At 32.2% G+C, this 21,811-nt stretch overlaps 1 protein-coding gene across 1 annotated transcript in view; it reads right to left on the reverse strand.

Moving 5' to 3' along the window:
* Positions 1 to 15: 15 nt before the first annotated feature.
* Positions 16 to 21,811, reverse strand: part of LOC144847987 (homeobox protein aristaless-like) — a 37,900-nt gene continuing 16,104 nt past the window's right edge. Inside the window, exons 3-6 of the mRNA XM_078704630.1 lie at positions 13,233 to 13,543; positions 3,238 to 3,381; positions 2,505 to 2,730; positions 16 to 1,989 (exon numbers count right to left, since the gene is read on the reverse strand). Of these exons, the coding sequence (XP_078560756.1) occupies positions 1,961 to 1,989; positions 2,505 to 2,730; positions 3,238 to 3,381; positions 13,233 to 13,543 (710 nt within the window). The 3' untranslated portion in view covers positions 16 to 1,960. The remainder of the gene's footprint in view (positions 1,990 to 2,504; positions 2,731 to 3,237; positions 3,382 to 13,232; positions 13,544 to 21,811) is intronic.

Genomic DNA, 21,811 nt, shown 5'->3' on the forward strand with positions numbered 1-21,811 from the left:
AATAATATACTATAATTATAAAATGTTCAATAATGTTCAATAAACAGTACTTTCGGGAGTAATTCAACAAATTTGTTCCGAATTATCTACAGTAAATGGTGTAAATTACCAATACTTTGTAGCGATTGAGCAATACAATTGATTATCATTATAATTATTAATTTAAAAAAATATATATTTCGTAAAATAAATTACAATCAAAATGTCAGTGTTGTGAGCCATGTGATCTATGACGTAGTCTAGCAACTTCTGACAACTACATAAATATGATTGAATTCGACGGTTTAATTACCATACAGTTAAATATGGATCAATTAGTTGCCAGAATATACCAGACAATTTAATTGTAAAACACATCCTTATAGGCCTACACCTAGACTAATGATTTTTACTAATTTATTTTCTGGCTACTAACAGTATTGTATTCCTATGTTATGTATCTTGCAATATAACATGGACGATCTGTTACAAGTTTGCTTTTTTCTTCAATAAGGTAAAGTTATATCCAAAGGTCCATTATTGGTTAATGTGTCATTTCATTAAAGTACCATCAATTCTAGTAGGCGGTAATGTGTAATTTAAGTACTGTAAGTTATAATCAGTTCATATTTTACTATTTACTTTTCCACCAAAATCACTTCCATACAATGATATAGAAGAGGAGATATGAGCCAAAACCTGTATTCTATGGCGGCCATTTTAAAAATCCAACATGGCAGCTTTCCCCAGGCCAGATGAGCTGGAACTTTTTTTTGTGGATATATAGACCCCATATGACACAAATCAGTTGAGAAACACTAATTTTTTTCCAAGAGAAAGTGGAAATGGGGATACTAGAATAAAATGATGTATTAATAAGAATTATGAGAACATTATTTCGGAGAATCAACGAACACTAATAAGTACTCTAAGGCCTCCCGCCGAAAGGACCCTTGGCCGTTTGAGCTTAGTTAACTCATCGGCTTAGAATTTATAATTTGTTTTCATAAAAAAAAACTTATTTAAACACAGACACGGTCAACAAACATCAGCAATCTTATATCAATAAATAAACTTAAAAATCCCAAAAATATAGTATAAACTAAAAAGAGAGTACTGATAAAAATGATATAAATATCTGTACTCCAATCATAAACGGTTTCACAAAAGGTGTAAAAACATGATTACAGTAAAATATATATTTACAACGTGATATATTTTCACCCTTATAGACAAAACTTGATATTTTCAACACTCTTATATCACTCGCACACAATTTCTTTTTGGGCTAGAAGTTTTTCGTTTCTAATTTCCTGGATTTAACTTGCTAAATAAGACTTAGGCTTACTAGCAAACCTTAGTCTGCAAACATGAGCAAAATCGCATTTTCCAAACAAAAGTTAGATAAAGTTTCATAAGCTCACGTCCACACTAGAAAACTTTATCAAATTCAGATTTGCTCGTGTTTGCAATCTGAAATTTACTAGGCTTTAATTTACCAACACGTTCATAAGAAGTATAACTATGTAATAATTATATAAATTCATAAAAGAGTTGCCTAAATTGCGTCATTATTCAGTTTCCCCTTAATCCAATTGGTAACAGAAAATAACAATCGTTTCCAAGCTGATTTTCAGACTTCTTTTGATCACTTTTATGCCTCTTCATCATAACTTTAAATTGTATTACAAATGAATTACCTCAAAATTATATTATAATAAGTTTTTTGAATTAATAGTTCGAAACTATTAAGTTATAGTTAAATTTAACTTGGTCAGCGCAATGCATCGGCCATTCAGACAAGTTTTTCCCAAGAGCTTTTCACTAGGCATATTATCTTGAACTTTTTTTCCTTCACACAAACAGACAATGCTTTCGACAGCGTTCATATAGATATTGTCTGCGTTTTCTCCTGAGTATCAGCTATCACGTGACCATAGATTTCTAGTCTGCCCTGTCGTCCGGCGATGAGGCCACGTCGTTATGATATCCATGGTGATGCCTTAAAAGCTGAAAACAATAGAAACACGTTTAACTCACAACGACAGACATCTCTTTATCTTCATGCTTTATCAAAACGTTGTAGAAATCCGCAGAGAAAATGGAAAGAGGCAACAATATATGTTTGTTAGATATCATGTTATTGATGATAGCATGCGGAGAAATCCATTTTCAGATTACTGGCAACAACTACTGTGATTCCCGATTCATCATGCTAGGCGTATCTTCGACAATTCAAACCATGCACCCTATTAGCCTCCGGGGTTTAATTTAATAAAGCCGCCATTTTAACCGGGGAACCAGAATCCGACTTTGCTTTTATCGTTAATATTGCCTTTGGTTCATCCCTGATAAACATGCGTCATTTGTTATCAAATTTGCACAAGAGTTTAATTAGTTTTTTTAAGTAAAGCCATTCATTAGGCACATGACACTGCTATGCTCTTTCGCCCGCAGACGAAGCGCAGCGATGCTGTTAGACCTTCGATCAGTTTCTTGGCAAGGCATATCAGAGACGTACTGACCATTAAACGTACTACTAGTCATGTTCATGAAGGAAGCCGGAGAAGGACTGGATACTGATGACATCACATTCATCGCTTGAGCATGGTTGTGGTTTGGTACTCCCATGAAGTTCGGAAGGGTGCTTTGAGGTGCCATACAGGAACTAGGATGCGGAGCTTGCATCTGGTGAGCTTGGTTCATACTGCCTAATCCGGCCATGTTGCCAACCCAAGGTGAATTCTGCATCTATAATTGGATAAAAATGATTTATTTGTAAAGTTCAATTTGTAAATAACATATATTAGTCTTAATGTGCGCCATGTGCAACTAAACTAACACGATTCAATTCATAAAACAAAATAAATGATTGGAATTATTTTAAAATATCAATTGCGCCCTCTATCATTTAAAACTTTTGAAGTTTTGTTTTTGGCTTGTTGTTGATATTGATTGGAAGAGGGACAACACACCCTATTATTATTAGTATTTTATCATATTCAATGTTAGTAATATAACGTTAATTACTATAGTAATACCAATAACTAATACAGAAAAAAAAACACAAGTAAACACTTTTAAAATGCTAGTTACACTACCAAACATTATGTGACAAAAAGTGTGATGTGCCCAAATATGGTAGTGATATGACATCAGCAAATCGATATATGGGCACATCACATTTTTTATCACATAATGTTTGATAGTGTAGACAGAGCTTAAGATACACTGTGTATAATTATCGATAACACTTACTTGAAGGCCTACTTGTGCGTATGCGTCCGGCCTCGGTGCAATAGGCATTTCATATCCGGCTCCTGGTCCCATAGCTCTCATGTTTTGAAGTTGACCGAATCGTTCCTTCTTTCTCCATTTGGCTCTACGATTTTGGAACCATACCTGCAAGAAGAAAAAACAATGATACTTTTAGAAATTTGTCACATTTTCTAACTAACTTATTCAGTTTTTTAAAGTTTTGATTCAACATGTGGTATGATCAAACGATTATTCTTTATTTTAATTCAGAAAAAATCCAATGATTGAAAAACTACTTTTAGTTAAAAGTTAAACCTTCGAAATCCGAAAAAAAGATTTAAAGATGAGACGTAACAGATGTCAGTTGAGTCCCGTGTCAGCTGAAAAGCTTCTGCGATCACTCGAGCTAATGACTAAGCTGAAACGACTGTTTTGTTTTTTAGAAAACTTGCCGAGTCAGTAAAAACTTGTCGGCTTTGCGCACTTGTTTGACACGAAATGGTCTCCACTTTTTCCTACATATCCTTGAACTAGAGTGTTTTTGATGCAATCGACTGACACGCAGAAAAGAAAACAAAGTTTCCCCAGGGTGCTAGAGGTCTGTGGGTTAATTAGTATTGTATCGTTGGATCATTATCTGTTCGTCCAGAATGATTTACAATCCGTATCAAGAGAATTAATTTAGAAACAATTAGGCAACGTTCTCTTAACTTCTACACGTTCTACATCAGTAATATTTAGCACACAGCACTTTTGAAAGATGTGGGAAAATATTATACAGTATGCGTCAGGTATGTCCTTGTCACGCAATACGGGGCGCCATATTACATACGTCACAACCGCGCCCCGTATCATAAACCAAAAATAAATTGAAGATAAATAATAAAAGATCATATAGTTTTACTTCGAAATGAAACTCTTCCGGCAAGATGTTCAAATGATCCCTGGATTAAAATTGTCTCTATGATTAAGATATTTGTTGATATTATCAGTTTAATTCAATAAATATCGTTTTAATTGTAAAATGTTCAGGATGCCCAATACCTTAAGTGGTTTATGGTAAAGTTGAAATTGAATCCAATAAACTCAACTGTTGAATGACAGATCATTAGCTAACAGATATCATTTATTACTTGTTGATCTACACTACTAGAAAAAGTCTATACTATGAATAAACATATATAAAAATGGAGGATTATGAAGACATCGTCGCGCCAAGACACACAATTAAAGCGCGCGCGCGTGTGTATAGTGTTTCAGTTTCATCAGTATTTGTACGCGTAAGTAACAAGGTAACGAACACGGATATTTAAACAAATAGGTTTTCTGCTGCTATATTTCACTAGTTGTAAATCTCATAACTGTATCAAATTTCCATTTATGTATAGGCTACAAAATTTATATTTAAACCGTTATTATTGACCTTTTAATGGCGTTTTTTGTAATTCGAGCCGTTTTGGCCTAGTTTTAGGTCACTGTACTATATCTAAAATGACAACTAGTCCCATTGTGAAATCGTAAATACTATAGCATGTTGTCAATACCATAAAGTTTAAAACAATGGATATCTCGCATATTTCTGTATTAAAAACTTTGTTTTAATATGTAAAAGCGGTTTTTAACACACCACCAAAAAATTCCCTCGTAACTCTTAGCATGTCACTAGAAAAAAAAAATTAACACCGTATCACATGGGAAAAGAAAACGTACCTAAAATTACCCATATGTAACCTTTTGTCCAAAGTTTCCGTCTCTGTTGTACATCATATTCAAGGCTGTGAGTCCCCGGGGAATCGACAAGGGTTACATGAGACCCACGGGGAGCAGCTACTGTCTCGTAGCCTTGGCATTTCCCCAAATTTGACGGGGTAGTAATTTAGTATTATGTAAATGTAATTGTATATAATACATCTATCCGATACTTCCATTTACTGTAGCCTACTCTTCAATTCTACTTTAATGAAAATAGCGCCTAATACAATGTACATTTTTAAATACTGATTTTGTTAACATAAAAATATAGGCCTGTCGTATTTGTGTATAACCACAGCATTAATTAGAAAGGACTAAAATAAAAATTCACTCTTGTCGTAATGTTTTAATTTGGGCGAGGCCGGCCCCTCTGTAGATGATTAGTATTGTTCTATGATGTTATGAAAACAATTTTTTTTCAAATATAAATTTCACGCTAAAAGATGTTGTGTATCATTTATGCTTCAGATGAGTACAAGGAAGCTGTTCGTATACGCGATTCAGTACCAACCGGGGCTTTGGTCCAATTACTTTAATTAATTCCTTTATTCAGTGACTTTTGGTAAGAAAGTAGGCCTACTGAGTAATATTACTTTCATACAAGTTGGACTAGAAATATCTGGATACCAAAAAAATATATGTCAAAAGAATTTTTTTTCCAGTAAATTTAACACAAAAAAAGAGAAAATTAGGCTATGCTTTTTTGATAGGAAATAAATTTGAGAAAGAAAATGTTTTTGAATAAACAAGGTGTTTTTGTTGCATTTGTCTTTTAAATAGTTGGCAAACGCGGTCATTCAGGTCTCAATCAGCATCTCAACAGTGTTGAGGAATACAATTATTTTGCCAGCCTAGCGCCATCAGCATAGTAACCCCTGTTGTCTGCTTTTGTTATCTTACTTCAAAGAAAGTACACTGCAAATAGTTCAATGTCAAATTTGTTTTTAGAAATATGTTAAGAATATCAATGAATGGTACTTGTCAATTGTTTATTGCAATTATGGATTGCGGCATTTTATACACATGCCCACAACTTACTTTAATTGAATTTAAGTATTTGAAAACCGGTACAGCACAGGATTTACATGATTTACTAGTATGCTAAAAGTACACAAGCCAACAGATAGTGGATCCATTCATTATTTTGTTTGTACGCGCGCGTACCTACTCTGATAGACTTGATTGTACGCGCGCATACCTATTCTGATAGACTTGATTGTAAGCGCGCGTATATAATCTTGCAAGCTTGTTTATACGCGCGCGCGCTTGTTTGTTGATGGTTATTGAAGACACATCAAAAGTGCATGAAATAAATATCCTGTTAAGTGATTGAAGTGACCGTTAAAATACCCTTCCCGGAAGGAATAAACCAGTGCAATAAAAATGCTAAAGCTTAGCGGATATCCAGGGCGTGAATGTTGACAGGAGCAAGGTGCTGTAACCAGAATTATTTATATAATTTATATTCATATACAAATTAAAAAATACAACATATTGTTGCATAAATACATGTGAATGCATTTTGTACTTTTGTTCGGTGTGCGTTTTCTATTGCAACATCTTGTTTTACTTTACTGTGTCTTTGTGAAATTAAAAATTAGTATATCAAATGCAAACCAATATTATGTGCCATGAATACTTTGTATTGGTAGTCGACTAGCCAATATTTATTGTTAAACTAAACACAAATTTTATCTAATCAACTTATCATAGGTGGCGCAATTCTAAGCCTAGAATGTAAAGAATGTGCAGTCATTCCGTAAAAATAGTTGCCTGAAATTAGGAAATTGAGCATTACTTTAACATTCACACACACACGCCCCTTTTGTTGTGTTTTGAAATGAAAGATTTTAATACGAATTGTCCTGAAAACAAATTAGTGATTTATTTCTACTGTGTATAACTCTTATTTATATCAATCAGCACGGAATTTTCTGGACCGCCAGCTTCCAAATTGTCGGAGAATTTTATTTCTAAATGACTTTCGCACCCTTATTCCACAGACTCAAGGTTGTGTTACGGTAATAGCCGCGACACTTTAAGACAATGGATTTTTAATATAACATGGTAAGAGTATTTGCGACTATAAATTGCGGTTTCGTTTCATCTAGCTTTGTTACCTAATTTTACACATGCTTTGCAATGACAAGTTTTATTTTACTGCGACCAAAACGTTTAGATAGTAGAACTTAGTAACTTTTTTTACATATGAATATGACCATGAAACTGTCAAATTTCATAAAATCTCAAAAGTTTAACTACCCATCAAAAAGACAATGAAGGGAAATGAATAATACAAAAAAAGCCAAACTAGAAGACAACAAACTCAGTTGGATTATCCGATGAAAAACAGGTGGACGAGGATTGTGTACAAAAGACACACTAATAATAATGAAATGGTATAACGTATGTAGAAAATATTATACGTTACATCTGCAATGTTTTGCATCAATTGTTACAAATAATGTTTTGCACTTCATTAACTAAGCTAGCATGAACTTCACCCTTCACAATCACACGGTTTGGAGACATGCCAGCTATGTTCCTGCAGCTTGCGTGTTTGTGGAGAAAATGTGCGTGTCTGTGGACAAACTTTTCAACTTTGCGTGTTGTTGACGAACTGTAGAAACAGAAGCGGAAGGCTGGGCCTATCACACAATGGTTCCTAATGATAGTTAGGAAAGAGTTGCGGCAAAACCTAAACTGGAAGGGATGCCCCGCCTTGCGTGTTTGTGGAGAAGCTCCACGTGTTTGTTGACGAACTTAAATGTAAAAACATTTAAAAATAAAAACCCAAAACTTAAAAATGGAGAAGAGTTGTGATAGAACTTGAAATGCAAGAACCCTCGTAAGCTCTTTCCTTTTCAGCTGTTAGTTTCATCAACATTTTTGACAACATTTTTCGTACCAAGTTCCCATAAAGCACCTGTTCGTTCACATCATTCAACGGGTGCTTGTTCCTCTTTTCTGGGGGTTGAATTCACGCGGGAAAGATTTGATGAGTTTTTATGTCGGGTCTGTTCAATTGTATCTCACACATCATTTTATTATAAACCGTGAGAAATTACAACACATCCACAAGTAGGTCTACAAACACTGGTCTACTTTTCTATACAACGGTTGGAACGATGGCCTATACTTCTTTTTCTTTGTTGATATTCAAGTTCAACGCATAACTCATTACCATGTATATTATCAAACATACCGTTTTTATAATCAAGTATATAATTCAAGAATACTGAAGTTGATAATAAATGGAATAGAAAGAAAGTTTGCGGTTTACACTAGGCCCTATGCCTAAACTTAAGAATGTCTCGGTGTTTCGGTTGTCTACAAAAAACCCTGTTTTTTTAGTTGGAACGGCTCACTATGAAGAAATTTGTAAAATATAAACAGAAACATTGAGTTATTTACAACTTTACTTTCCTTTTTGGAAATCACATGGTGTACCGCAAACTTTACTTGTAACTAGTGTTTATTCGTCATGCAAACCTTTGAAAAAATGTACGAAATCTTAACGAACAACGAATACAAGTTGTAGGTCTACGAAGGTCCTGCGAATTGTGTGTCGGTAAACGTTTTGTTTTCTAGGTTTTCTCAATTAAGAATCGTGTTTAAACAATCAACCCAGACGTTCTCTGAGGAGCAATTAACTATGGCCGGTTTTCCTATCAGGGGTAACAAAGTGCCCCACAGAGGGGTGATCACTAGCACGGTCTTAAGTCATATTATGGTGTTAAGAATTTGTTGGCGTCCTCGGAGACTGTTACTAACAACAGGCACAACGTATGAATCAAAATCATCAAGAAAGGGAACGCTTTGATATAATTGTCGGTAAAAATATCAAAGAAATTACACTCCACAAGTGTGGAGGTTTACCTTCAAGAGAGGTGTTGAATTTAGCATGGTTAACCACCATTTCTCTAGAAAAATTAACCTAATAAATTGTAAGTAAAAGGAAAGAACGTCAGCAAGTTGCCATATTTGGACATCAATGTGTTATCCTAAAAAATCGGAGCTGGATGAATGTCATCTATTCCATGAGTTGTTTCATCAACGTATTTACCACTTCGTTAAACCCAATGCTTAACCTATTCAACCGTAGCTGATATTACATCAAAACATGGACTAGTTTCCAGATATATGCATTAAGATCGAAACAGTAACAGACCTACATTACTTAAAACAAAATAATGGTTAATTTGCTAAATAACCATTATCATCATCTTTCCCAGATGTGCACAACAATAGTGTATATTGTGGCTATTGAAATGAGTTTAAATGCCTATTTATACTCCAAATAGCTCCCAATTGTATTCAAGATTGATGGAATCAATTTTGGAATTGATCCGGTTATTGGTGAAACGATAACCATTGATTTTTCCCAATAGGTCAAATAAACGGTCTTGAGTACTTCCTTAATTGTACTAAAGATCCCAAAAGTGGGATAAATACAACTCTATATTGGCTAATACGTACGCATCTCTATCACTCACACAGGCCTAATACCTTGGTTCCTTATTCAATATCTGGTATTTTGGTTCAAAATATGGACATTTACGACTAAAGAAAAAAGCACCATAGTCCCTAATATTTCTGAATACAATTTATACGGTACTAACAAAATTCTTCAATGTTCAATGTTTTACCTTTGTATATAAGAAAATTACTCCATAAAAGACCGTGAAAAAGCATAAAATAGACTACTCTGCGTACAGTGTTTAGTAAATACGATTAATGGTAATCCAGAATGTATACATTGTTAACACTCTAAAATAATATTACTATTAAAGTACACCGTGTATCATATTAAGAAAAATTCGATTGATATAGTTACATAATCTTAAAGACACACATAATATTTTGTACACACTAACAGCTTATATTCATATTGTCCATATTGTATACCCCTTAGAAAACACGAATTCCCCAATCCTTGAAAGCAGTCATTTTTCATTACTGATGTCAATTAAGGAAATAAGAGCTGACAAATTAGTGGAAGAGTTCCCGCCGGCTGCAACTTAACAGCCATTCAACAGCAACGTTTTCAATATTTTTGTAACATTTTCCTATTTTTATAATAGAAAGTATATACATAATTTCAATAATTATCGCGTTAAAGTTTTCCCTTTTCTGTTAAAACGATATATCTATATAATATGGCCAAAATAAGAACAATAATAATTTTGTATTGACATTATTACATTTTTTTTGGTACATTAAAAATAAATAAACAACTAGGCCTAAACCTAAACCTCTAAGGCCTACATTAAAATATAAACATTTTATGAGATATTTTACATAGTAGAACAATGGTGCTAAAAAAAATATTATTATATAAAAAATATAATATGTGGCCGAGTCCTGGATTTTGGTATCTGGCGGTTGTTAGCAATATCCCAGGGGATGACAGGGGTCCTATGGATCAACAGGCAGCTGTTGCGTTCGGTCAAACAAATAGCATGCCTCACTTAATGTTTTCATGTTCCTGTAATTGTTACCAACACAAATTTTAAATTAAAATAAATATTTTATTTTTGTAAACATACTAAATGACAATGTTAACGTTTAACCAAGATTTATTATCAAAACAATTTAGGTTTGAAAAATCTTCAGAATAATTCTGGATTGATCAAACTTTGATTATATTTTAAATTGTTTTTTAAACTTCTTTGAATCTTCACGATGAACATAGTTGACACATTTAACATCTACAAATTAATAATACTAAACTATTAGGTATATCTACGTAGGCCTGGTATATGATTATCATTTACAAGAGAAATATATTCGTTGTCGACAACTGGATTGACTTTTGTTTTTACAAACTTCTGTTTAAGAACTTCTATTCTAACGAAGTCCGTTGTTAAACTTTCAAAATTCTATAATTTCAAAAACATTCTAAAAACATGTGTTGTAAATTAGTAAATATGTTTTTATTTTGTTTGAATTTGATCTTATTTTAAAAACCTGTGTCGAAATTTCTAGTATGATTACCAAATGTTTACTTGACTTTACGTCTTATGCGTTAGAAGAGGTTGTGTTTTTGTAAAGTTATAGTAAAATGTGTTTTATTTTGATCGTTAAATTTCTTTTGATCTTTTAAAAACCTGTTTAGCAATTTCTACTGTATCTAAAGAAATGTTTTCTTGAATTGGCGTCTTATGCGTTAAAAGAAGGTGTTTTTGTAAAGTAGTAAATATGTTTTATTTTGTTTATTTCTAATCGTATAAGCACAGGAATTTGAACACGGAAGTGCGTCTTATAACCCCGTCAGTTACTACACTGTTTCTTTCCAAACAAGAATGCAAAGATATACGACTATAATTCTAATAAAGCTAACTGCGAGGAAGCACTATAGGCCTAATTTTAAAATAAACCTCTGGTCATAAACAAATATGCATTAAAAGCAAAACACTTTTAACACTTAGGATTTAAAAAAAACAGGAATTGCTTTATGAACTCGAGTCTTCTACTAAACATCAACTTTGTACAGAATATTATCTTAAATAAGTACAAACAAATGTAGTAATAATTGTATAATACAAGAAAACTAATTAAAAACACGTTTTTGTATATAAATTAAAACGTAAACAAATTGATTTGAACTTTCTCAGTTTAAGGAATATCAATATGTATGTCCCCAATATCTTCATTTCCAGAATAAGATACATATTGAATATGTATCTTATTCTGTATCATTATGTCAAACATTTTCATTTTAAAGACCTATGTTTAGTACATCTGCTATGCGATGTATATTTCTTATTTTTCTTCTTTTTGACAAAGTAACAAGATATTAGGACTAGACCCTTGCAGGATCCATAGAGCTTAGGCCTAGACCCTATCATTGCAGGGTCCATGAGCTTAAGTGACTTGCATTCTCGGATATATATCAAAGTCATGATTTCTACAGCTATATCTTTCCTGTTCAGATTTAAAATAACCATTTTACCAAAACACATGAATATGTTTCATTATAGACTCCAGAATTACTTATTTTAATGATTTAGACCTATATACATTTTTAAAAAGTTTTCATAAGATCATAAGCTCATTTACTTTGTTAACAAATAAATTAAACTTTTTAAAAATCTCAAACGTCAATATTTGTTATGTTACTATAATTATAATGAATTAGTGTTACTATTGTCACGGTAATAATTGATATACATTTCAGGTTAATATTTCTTATTTTATATTAGTTAATTGTTGATATTTAAGCAAACCAATACTACAGTACGTAAATAACATTTTATGGCCCTTTTTGTCACTCATGTTTCTTCGGCCTCATACAACAATTCTTCTAAAATATGTCATAATGTTTAATTTTAATAGTACATAATTGTTTATATCATATTTATTGTTATAATTGTTTCCATAAATTATCTTATCATAATGAAAAAATTTAAAATATTAATATTATGACTAAAAATTTAATTAATCATAGGTCATATCATTTTGAACAAAAGCTTTTTAAAAGCATAATGTGTGAGTATTTGTCATCAGGCCTGCATCCTGTGTCCATGAAATCTTCTTAGAATAGTCGGAATTTTGTCTCGTTTCCGAAAGACTCATACAAATTCAACAATAAAACTTCAAACGCACAAAAATGTAAAACAAACATACTTTTAGTTTTTACGAACTAATTTTGCTGACTAAATATTTTACAATACAAGGAACAAAATGCTGAATCCAAACGGTTTATAATATCAACCTAAAATAATTAGGCCTAAATCTATTTAACTTCATAAAAAGAAATATTACTGAAATTAATTCATACTTTAAAAAAACAATGATATTTTAATACTTGATCGGTCATAAGCGCGTTCAAAAATACATACGCGAGCGATTAATTAATGTTGTTGCCGCGCGTGTACGATCAACATGCGTATTCGAGTTATGTATGATTAAATAATATACATTTTTTTTATTATACGATTGTAAGTGTTTCAGTTTGAAACCCATAGACAATCTTTAGACACTTTGCGCCTGATGATAAAAATACTAAACGAAACCAACTTGAATGGATGAACCCAATTTAAACTTGTTTAACTCGAGGAACATTTCAATTTATATTTTATTAAATCATGGTATTTCATAACAGTTAACAGAATCAACCCAATACTTGTGATGTTAACTTCATTCGGAAGCTTTCGATTTTTCTATTAAGCTAAAGATCTTATCACTTTCGGTTCCGTTTATATATATATAAAAAAGTCAAAAGTGAAAACAAATTTTACCTGAACGCGAGCTTCTGTCAAATCACATCTTAGCGCCAATTGTTCTCTACAATAAACGTCTGGATAATGCGTCTTCTGGAAAACCCTCTCCATCTCCTCTAATTGAAAACTTGTAAATGTTGTCCTGTTTCTCCTCTTTTTCCTTTTTGTTCCATCATCGTTACAGTCTCCATTTGCATCTTTTTTATCATTGTCCGTTTTATTTTCATCTTTATCATCTACGGATTTGTGATCATCCATATCGCTAACTTTGTCCGGTGTTTCTGATGGACTTAGCGTCGACGCTGTCATGTCTTTTGTTGGGCTAGAATCTACCGAAGATACGAGGGGAGAAAAAATACTGTGTAATCTCATCTTAGATCAATCAAAAAAGATAGTAATCAGAAGTTATACTTAAGAAGATTTGTTGAAAGTCAGGTAAACAAACTGTAATGTGAGTGAATGGTAGAAATAAGACAAGTCTTTTAAAGTCTCCAGTATAGGCGTGGTTTCAAGGAAGAGGAACCCGTTATTGACGTTTTACCGAAGTTTAATTTAAGAATGGAATTAACTGATTTCCAGGTAATCTGAAATCCGTCATCCTAGCTAAGACCAACCCAAAGGTGGACTCGGGCTAACTTTTATCTCATTAACACAATTAACACAGATCGTGTTTAAATAGTTCAGCAACAATTTACTTACTCCTATGGTAATTAGTAATTAACCCACGTGATTTGAAGATGGCATTACAATGCAAATTGTGAAAGTACAATGGATGAGAAATCAACCAAACTTACAACATTGACAACTGCAGAATACTTATTGAAAACACTGACATAATGTCTCAGAATATAGCCTATTGTATAAACATATTTGATTTGATTGTCAGCATATGCTGTTTAGGGTCACCTTCACTAAATAAGGTTTAATAAATAAAAAAATAAATATATTTTTTCAATCAATGACAATTTTAAAAGAATGATTGTAAGCCTACTTTTAGCGAAGAAAAGAAACTCACACAGTATACAGACATACATTATGAGGCGTTCCAACGCCATCCTAGTTTCATCAGCTTTTGAACGCGCGAGTTTTTTCTATGTAGACAATTTTGTATATGTATGTGGTTTAAAGGTTGTTAAAATCTTACAACTGAATAAATCCAAACACGACCTTGAAATAAATTAAATTAATATCGTCTATTCATTTGTGAAAGTTTTTTTTCAAATAAAACAGGATTCTTGCAAACACGAATGGCCTTTCTTTGAACTTAATTTTGGAAATGTTCATCTTTGCTCCTGTTGACAATAAGCGGATCTTAAAATAATGATAATTGATGCTGATGACGATTACTACATCGACGACTTCTTAGAAGACCTTATTGGTCGTAATAATAATGATGGAGTTGGTATGCATTAATGACAATGATGTTAATGATGATGGCAGATGATGGAAATCAGCAACGATTGGCAAATGATCATGACATAATGTAATATGTTCAATGTTGCAATAATGTTCACATTCAGTCTTACATCAACACCATTATGTATAGATGCAAAATATAAACAAATCATATTTTGCATTATAAACTTGAAATATATATGTTCGATTATATAATGTTTTACGTTTAATAACGTGAACATTTTAGTGGTCATTTCTTGGACCAGATAATTACCACTTGTGCACATATGTATCAGAAAAATCATTCTTAGTTTATTAGAATACACAGCTGTATGTATCGAAAATGGTTAAAAGACATAAAAAAAAGACGAGATAAAAAGGTGTATGTTATATTGAAACCCTTATCATTACCAAGAGACTCACACGCTTCATCCACAGGACGCACAAGTTCAAACCATGTACAACATTGGTTATTAATTTAATGTCGTAAATGTTAGAAATGGTAAGTAATAGATGTGTCATAAAAAGAGCATAGGCCAAAAACTGTTCAGCGTTATCAATACACTGACACTTTTTAAGAATCCATAAGGGACAATTATAGATAGTGTAGATATAAAACGAACAGAGCAATGTCAAAAAATGAATAAAGGTCCCAAGTGATAATTTATTAGCAGAAACTGATGTATGGAGAACAAATTGTTTTCGGCTCTTGACCTTTCTTTTTCTGCTCTTGACCTGTCTGAGGTGTTAAATCTATCATGTTGAATTTATTAAGATCAAAAATTATTGGTTGAATCCGCATCAATGTAAACTTCAAACGTCACTGGTGACTGGCCTATTGGAATCGGACATTGTGACAGTTACGACTGATTTAACAACATGTCACCTCTTCAGTGACTTGAGTTTCAGTCCCCCTCCCCACTGCGCACAACTCCTAGATTACAGGTCTCCTATGGCTCAAATAGGACCCCTTCCCCCGTTTGCCAAACTGCTGACCCATATTCCTTAAACATAGTGTCCAAATCATTAGTAATACTCTTTTTTATAGTTCGTGGCCAAAATACAGGTCTCTACATTGCAGACCCTCAATTATGTGTCAAATATTACACGCATGCTTTAATTTTAAAAGGTAAAATATCTCTTAGATTATAGATACAGACTTACTAATTGTCGTTAGACTAATAGAGGATACTTCAGCTGCATTTATCTTTAAAAAATGACAACCAATTTTAACACGGCATTGCGTATCTGACTTTTGGCTTGTCTGTATGTCCTGTCTGTTATGTAAGTCTGTCTATATTAATATATTTATGCCTACGTTTTGTGTAAAACTGCAACTACAGTATTAATCTTTCTAAACTACACAATATTGCATTATGATGACATTCTTTCCGCAATCACTGTGTTACAACAATACACACAATGTGTCAACACGACGATGGAATATTTCAAATGGCCCCTTTAATAGCCACCTCTATTGTTTTTTAAATACAGAATACTACAACGAGAACGATAGAAAATTAACAATATTATATTTACCTAAATGCAAATTTAAATGTTTTCCTCTAAAACTTTTTTTAATCCCTAAATATGGCTATTAATTAAACAATCTTACCGTTTAAATCTGTCGCAAGTATAGAATTACTATCACTATTAGTGTCGCTAACGTTCCTTAGGTCCGCCGACGTCCTATCCAAGTATAAATTCATTAAATTTAACATAGTGAACAAATTGTTGCTACTGGTTGTAGCCACAAGAAATTAATTACTGCCGAATACAGATGGAGAATCAATAAGTGGCGTCCGTTCAGTAGCCGTTGGCAAGCTTATATGTTTTGTGAACTACGACCCCACTGCCATTACGCCTCAGCGCCGAAGTATCACTTCGTCCGGTTCCGTTTACTTTGTAAGTGTGTAACGTGTAGGTGGCGCTCTTATTTGCAAGACTTTCTTTAAGAAATAAATTAAAACTACTTTTCTATCAAGTTTAAAGAAAAATTGACGGATAAAAATTAAATAAAATATTTGGAAAAAGATAAAATACATCATTTTATACATTGTGGAAGAATACAGGTAATTTAAAATGATTTTATGATGGTAAAGAAGTGTAATGAAATTTGTTTTGAAACTGTTTTTTAAAGTTTGCAGACAATGTTTTGGCTTTTGTCCCTGAAGTACAGCGTTGCTCAATGGTAAAGGAAGATAAGGTTAGCAGCGGATTAGTACGTCCTACATTAATTGGGTGGGATATTTTTGGCACGCTAGGGCTTGGGCAGAAGTAAAAACATCCTTCTAAGGCAGGGTAAACGGAAGTACACACGGACGGCCTGTGATGCTCAACTGGTTGTACAGACACAAAATACGGAGGCCTTTTGTATGTTTGTAGGTCAATCACAAATTTATGTCGCCGCAAGAATAAAATTCATGTTTACACTTTACGCCAATCATACATCCTAATATAAAATTACCTATGATATTATCCATAATTGAATATTTATATAATATAATTTGTAGGCCCTGTGTCAGTGATAATAAACCTATACATTCACTATATCTTTTATAATTAATTGTAATTAATATGATTTACGGTAATAAACATATCTGTCTGCACAAAGTGTTTTGGGGGAGATTCTGGTAATTTATCTGTCTTCTTACACAAGTCATGCTAAATCTAACCTCATCATCATTGATTATTTGTTTCGGATATGGTTACGTCATCAAACTAGTAATGTCCAATTTGTGTGGATTAATGAATGAATACCTCAACATGATTCTAAATCGAAACTGTTTTATAATGCGTGAAATTCGAATGTTGTTGATAGTATGTTTGTAGTTTGTGTAAAGAGGTTTATTAACTTAGTTTACCGTCGGATTAATTGGTGTCTTCTTTTTCAAATTCAAAAGAGAAAGTACAGTACGTATAATGAATTTAGATTATTTGAATGGATGGATATCGACCAAATGTACTTTTTAGCCAATGAATGTTAATTTCAATTGGCTTACACCTCCACAACCAAGTCGCCTAAAAATAAATGTTTTGAGCTATTTTACAATATGTTTATTTTACAAATAGGCATATGCTTAAACAATAAACAAAAATTAAAATAAATTTTGAACAAAATATAAAACAGTTTGAGGTTATAAACTGGAAATGTAAAACAAAAACGAAAGAACGAAAGAGAAAGGTTTTAAGGTTGAAACAAGCTAAAAACAAACAAAATCAGAAAATAAATAATTATTTATTTGTATAATTATCATAACTTTAAAACATTTCCAATAAAAAATAAGTAAATAAGTAAAAAAAAATAAGAAAATATTCACAATATTGACATGTTGGCACTAGGCCTATCGAAATGTTTTACAAAAAGAAAAGAAGAAAGAACGGATGACAGAGGTCATGAGACACGACGAGTTTAATTTATTCATGTTCGTTTAAAGAGTTTTCATTGTCTAACCACAAATATGTAAATTAGTTGTGTGTGTTTAATGAGATTAATGAGTTTGAATGAATTAAGTATACGACGACAGGGGGTTTCACACGTAATGTTTAGCAAACATTGCCCTAAGCATTAACATCAGTCATACGTATATACCTAAATAGTAAGAAGAACTCCTTATTGGGAGATGAATATTTTGCATTAAAATAATACGATACCATGATTGATAACAATGAGAATTTAAGCATCATGAATAATGAACGTTGTCACTTATTATGATGACAGCGGAATTCATACAGTGCAACAGAGCAGGGATAAACATAGCAGCACAGAATTACACAAACTAAAGTCCTTTAACTCGGTAACGCACAAAGAGACTAATTACGCGCGTGTACGCGTGCAATTATTGAGATGAACGCGTGTAAATTGGGCGCGTACATCTTGATGAAAATAGGACTGACTGTGAAGGCACAATCCTTAATTCTTGGATGATAAACTTATCAACATATGGTACCGGTATTCAATTAAAACGAATTGTTTTAATTAAGGCCTACAAATACAACGGTTTATGATGTAATATCAATTTTTAATATTTAGTATTACATTAGTAACAAAATATTTTTTTAAGGCTTATTTATATATTTTATGTTTACATTCTTAAAACTGTTTAAAACGTAATAATAATATACATTTTATATTGATGTTACAAAAGACACTAAACAAAATACATTTTATGGCTAACAATATCTGGAATTTTACTCATTCTGCTAATATTAAGTGATAATAATCATTAGTTTTATTCTTGGAAACCATAAAGAGATGATGTAAAAATAAAAATTGTGTGTAAAACTGGTATAATTTTCAACCTATTAAATTTACAAATTTCATTTTCATTACAATTTTATTATTTTCCCCATTAACGAAAAACACTTGTTTCAACAGCTATTAAGTATTGTGTGACAATTTTCTTGAGATATAGGTCTATCGTTATTTCTAAATTATTACTGGAAGAAATATTTAAAGATTTGTTTCAATTGATGCATTTTAATATAGTATAGGCATTTTATTATTAATAAAGTAACGTTAAAGTATCGTATGGCATTTACACACACAGTGTACTGCGTATTTTTATGCAACTACATGCATATTAGCATAAATCTTAGTTGTTTATAATTATAATTTTAGGGTGATCTTATAAATGATATTAGGCTACTGCAATATACTTTAGCTTAGGTCTATCAGAATCTGTTTAAAGTTCGGATTTTCTTTGTTGTTTTTTAAGCTTTAATTCGTTAATAAAGCTCTATTGTTGTTGATTTCTCGAAACGTTTCTTATTTTCGATTTAGTTAGGCCTTAACTTTGTCAAGCGTCTACATCTTGCTCTCTCAGGCGGCCGACTAAACACGCCCAGGCCCGGCAAACAACGCTCTCTCGGGCGGACAAAACACGCTCAAGCCCGGCAAACAACGCTCTCTCGGGCGGAAGCATCTTTCTTTGCGATTGCCCGCGCGTATTTCTCTGCTAACTTTCATTGAAATGATTTTGATGTTTTTTTTGTTGCATAGTAGAGATAAGGTTTTAACACTTACAGTGCTGAATGTTCAGTCATTGTTTTGTGAACAGCAGTTATTTTCAAGTTAAAACAGTATGACCAGTAAAACAATTCATATGCATACTTATGCGGTAAATAGTAGACATAGAAACAATTTTTATCAAGTTACTTAATTGTAGTTACTTACTTAGCCTGCTACCGGTACTTAAATAATAAAAAAGATGCTGCCCTCTGCCTTTATACTTAAATGTAAGTATACAGTTAATAGTTGAATTATTAATATTATTAATTAAATCTATTATAAGATGAGACTAGGTATGTCCATGGTTCACTGGAGTAATGAATTAATTACACAGTCTTCTGCTTCTCTTAACACACGAGATTTATTAAAGAACCAGCTGGCATGCCTATATATCTTATTAAACTCGAGGCCTTGTTTGCATATCAACTTCAACAACAATTAACATCAGTCCACTTCTTGGCTTCGGACATGTTTAATAATATTGTTTATGTTTTCTATATTAATTTTTTCTGGGTGTTTTACTCTTTTTCTTTTAGCTTTTTGCTTATTTTATTTTGTATCTTCATTGAGATCCAGCCACTGATAGCCACAGCATTGTCATTTTTTTCCCAGCAATTTGCCGGTGTGTGAATTATTGTATGTTATGTCTATACACCCTAGGCCTATGGTACCTTTTAAAATTCTCGCATTGTTAATGTTACCTAATACAATGCAGCATTCAGTGATATTTATTTAAAATAAAATGTTTTGGAAATATTGTACAATAGTTGATAGGTGGAATCCTGGAGGTATTATGATGCCCGAGAACCCCCGTCCATCATTAAAATAAATAGATAACAAAACAAATTTTGGTAATAATTCTAGAAACTCGGAAACAACATTACCTTAACATAACTCTGCTCTGATATCGATACAATCTATAAAGCAATGCCGCAAGGCTTAAAACAATTATCAAAATTAACACGGATCAAAATGAAAACAAAACATTTAAAATGTTTTCGTTTCATCTCATTATCATCCTTCATTAACTGATACTGATCTCAACCGATTACCATTAATGATTGTTTTCAAACATACCACAGCACAATTGTAATGATATATCAACATTTTTTTCTTTCTCTACTATTTAAATATTATAATATTTAGATAGTCGGTGACATAGCACCATAATGGGACGCACAAGTTGACGCACGTGTATAAGCGTATTGATTACGCGCGCGTATTATTCATGTTGCTTCGTTGTTCTTGGGTCGTTATAAAGTTGATGTCCCAAGACGTAGGTAATAATGTGATTAATCGGTTCGTTTGCAAACATGGCTCAACAGTGCCGTAGATAAAAAATGAATGTCAACAAAAGAAACTTCAATTGCTGTTGGATATTGATACTGGATACTGGAATGCTTTATTTGTATCATCATCATCATCATCATCATTATCATCATATTCATCATATAATGTTGCCATCAAACAAATAAATAGATTTTTCCAAAACACTGAATCGAATTGTCGAAAAGGTTATAATATGTTCAACTCATTTGCATTACCAAACAAATATTTAAACTATTGTAGAATAGAAAATAATATGGTATGTTATGAAGACTGTAGGCATACTTTATTTGTATACAAATGAAATGCAATGAAAATACATACATGTATATATTTTGAATGATTTAATAGACAGATCATATTAGTTTGACATAAGTGAACTTAGGCATACTAAAACAGATTAAATAAATTAACTAGCCTTTCAAAATATAACAGAGTGATTTAAAAGAGTTTAAAGTGATGTCATCAACTAACTTTGTAACTTAATAAACATGTAATCAATTAATTACACAAGCAGGGCCTAATGAGATAAGTATATAATTAATTACATTATAAATAACATGATTAATGGAATATAAGATCACACGTGTTGCGTTATTGAAGCTATACGAAACTTAATAGTGAAATTAATAATCTACCGGTAACAAATTGGTTTGTTTATGAATTGGGCGATATTAATTGTATGCAATGTTATTTAAGTTTTTTACATCAAACCACACGTAACTCATTAGTATAGTAACATCACGAAAACAGAAATTTGGCGCGCGCGTTCAAAAGTTGATAATAACCGTACGATTTTTACGCGCACCAACTTTGTTGCGCGCGTAATATTCGTTCCATTTTTAGTCTCATACTTAATTTATAA

This window comes from Antedon bifida, chromosome 7, assembly GCF_963402885.1.
Source record: "Antedon bifida chromosome 7, ecAntBifi1.1, whole genome shotgun sequence".
Taxonomy (NCBI): Eukaryota; Metazoa; Echinodermata; class Crinoidea; order Comatulida; family Antedonidae; genus Antedon; species Antedon bifida.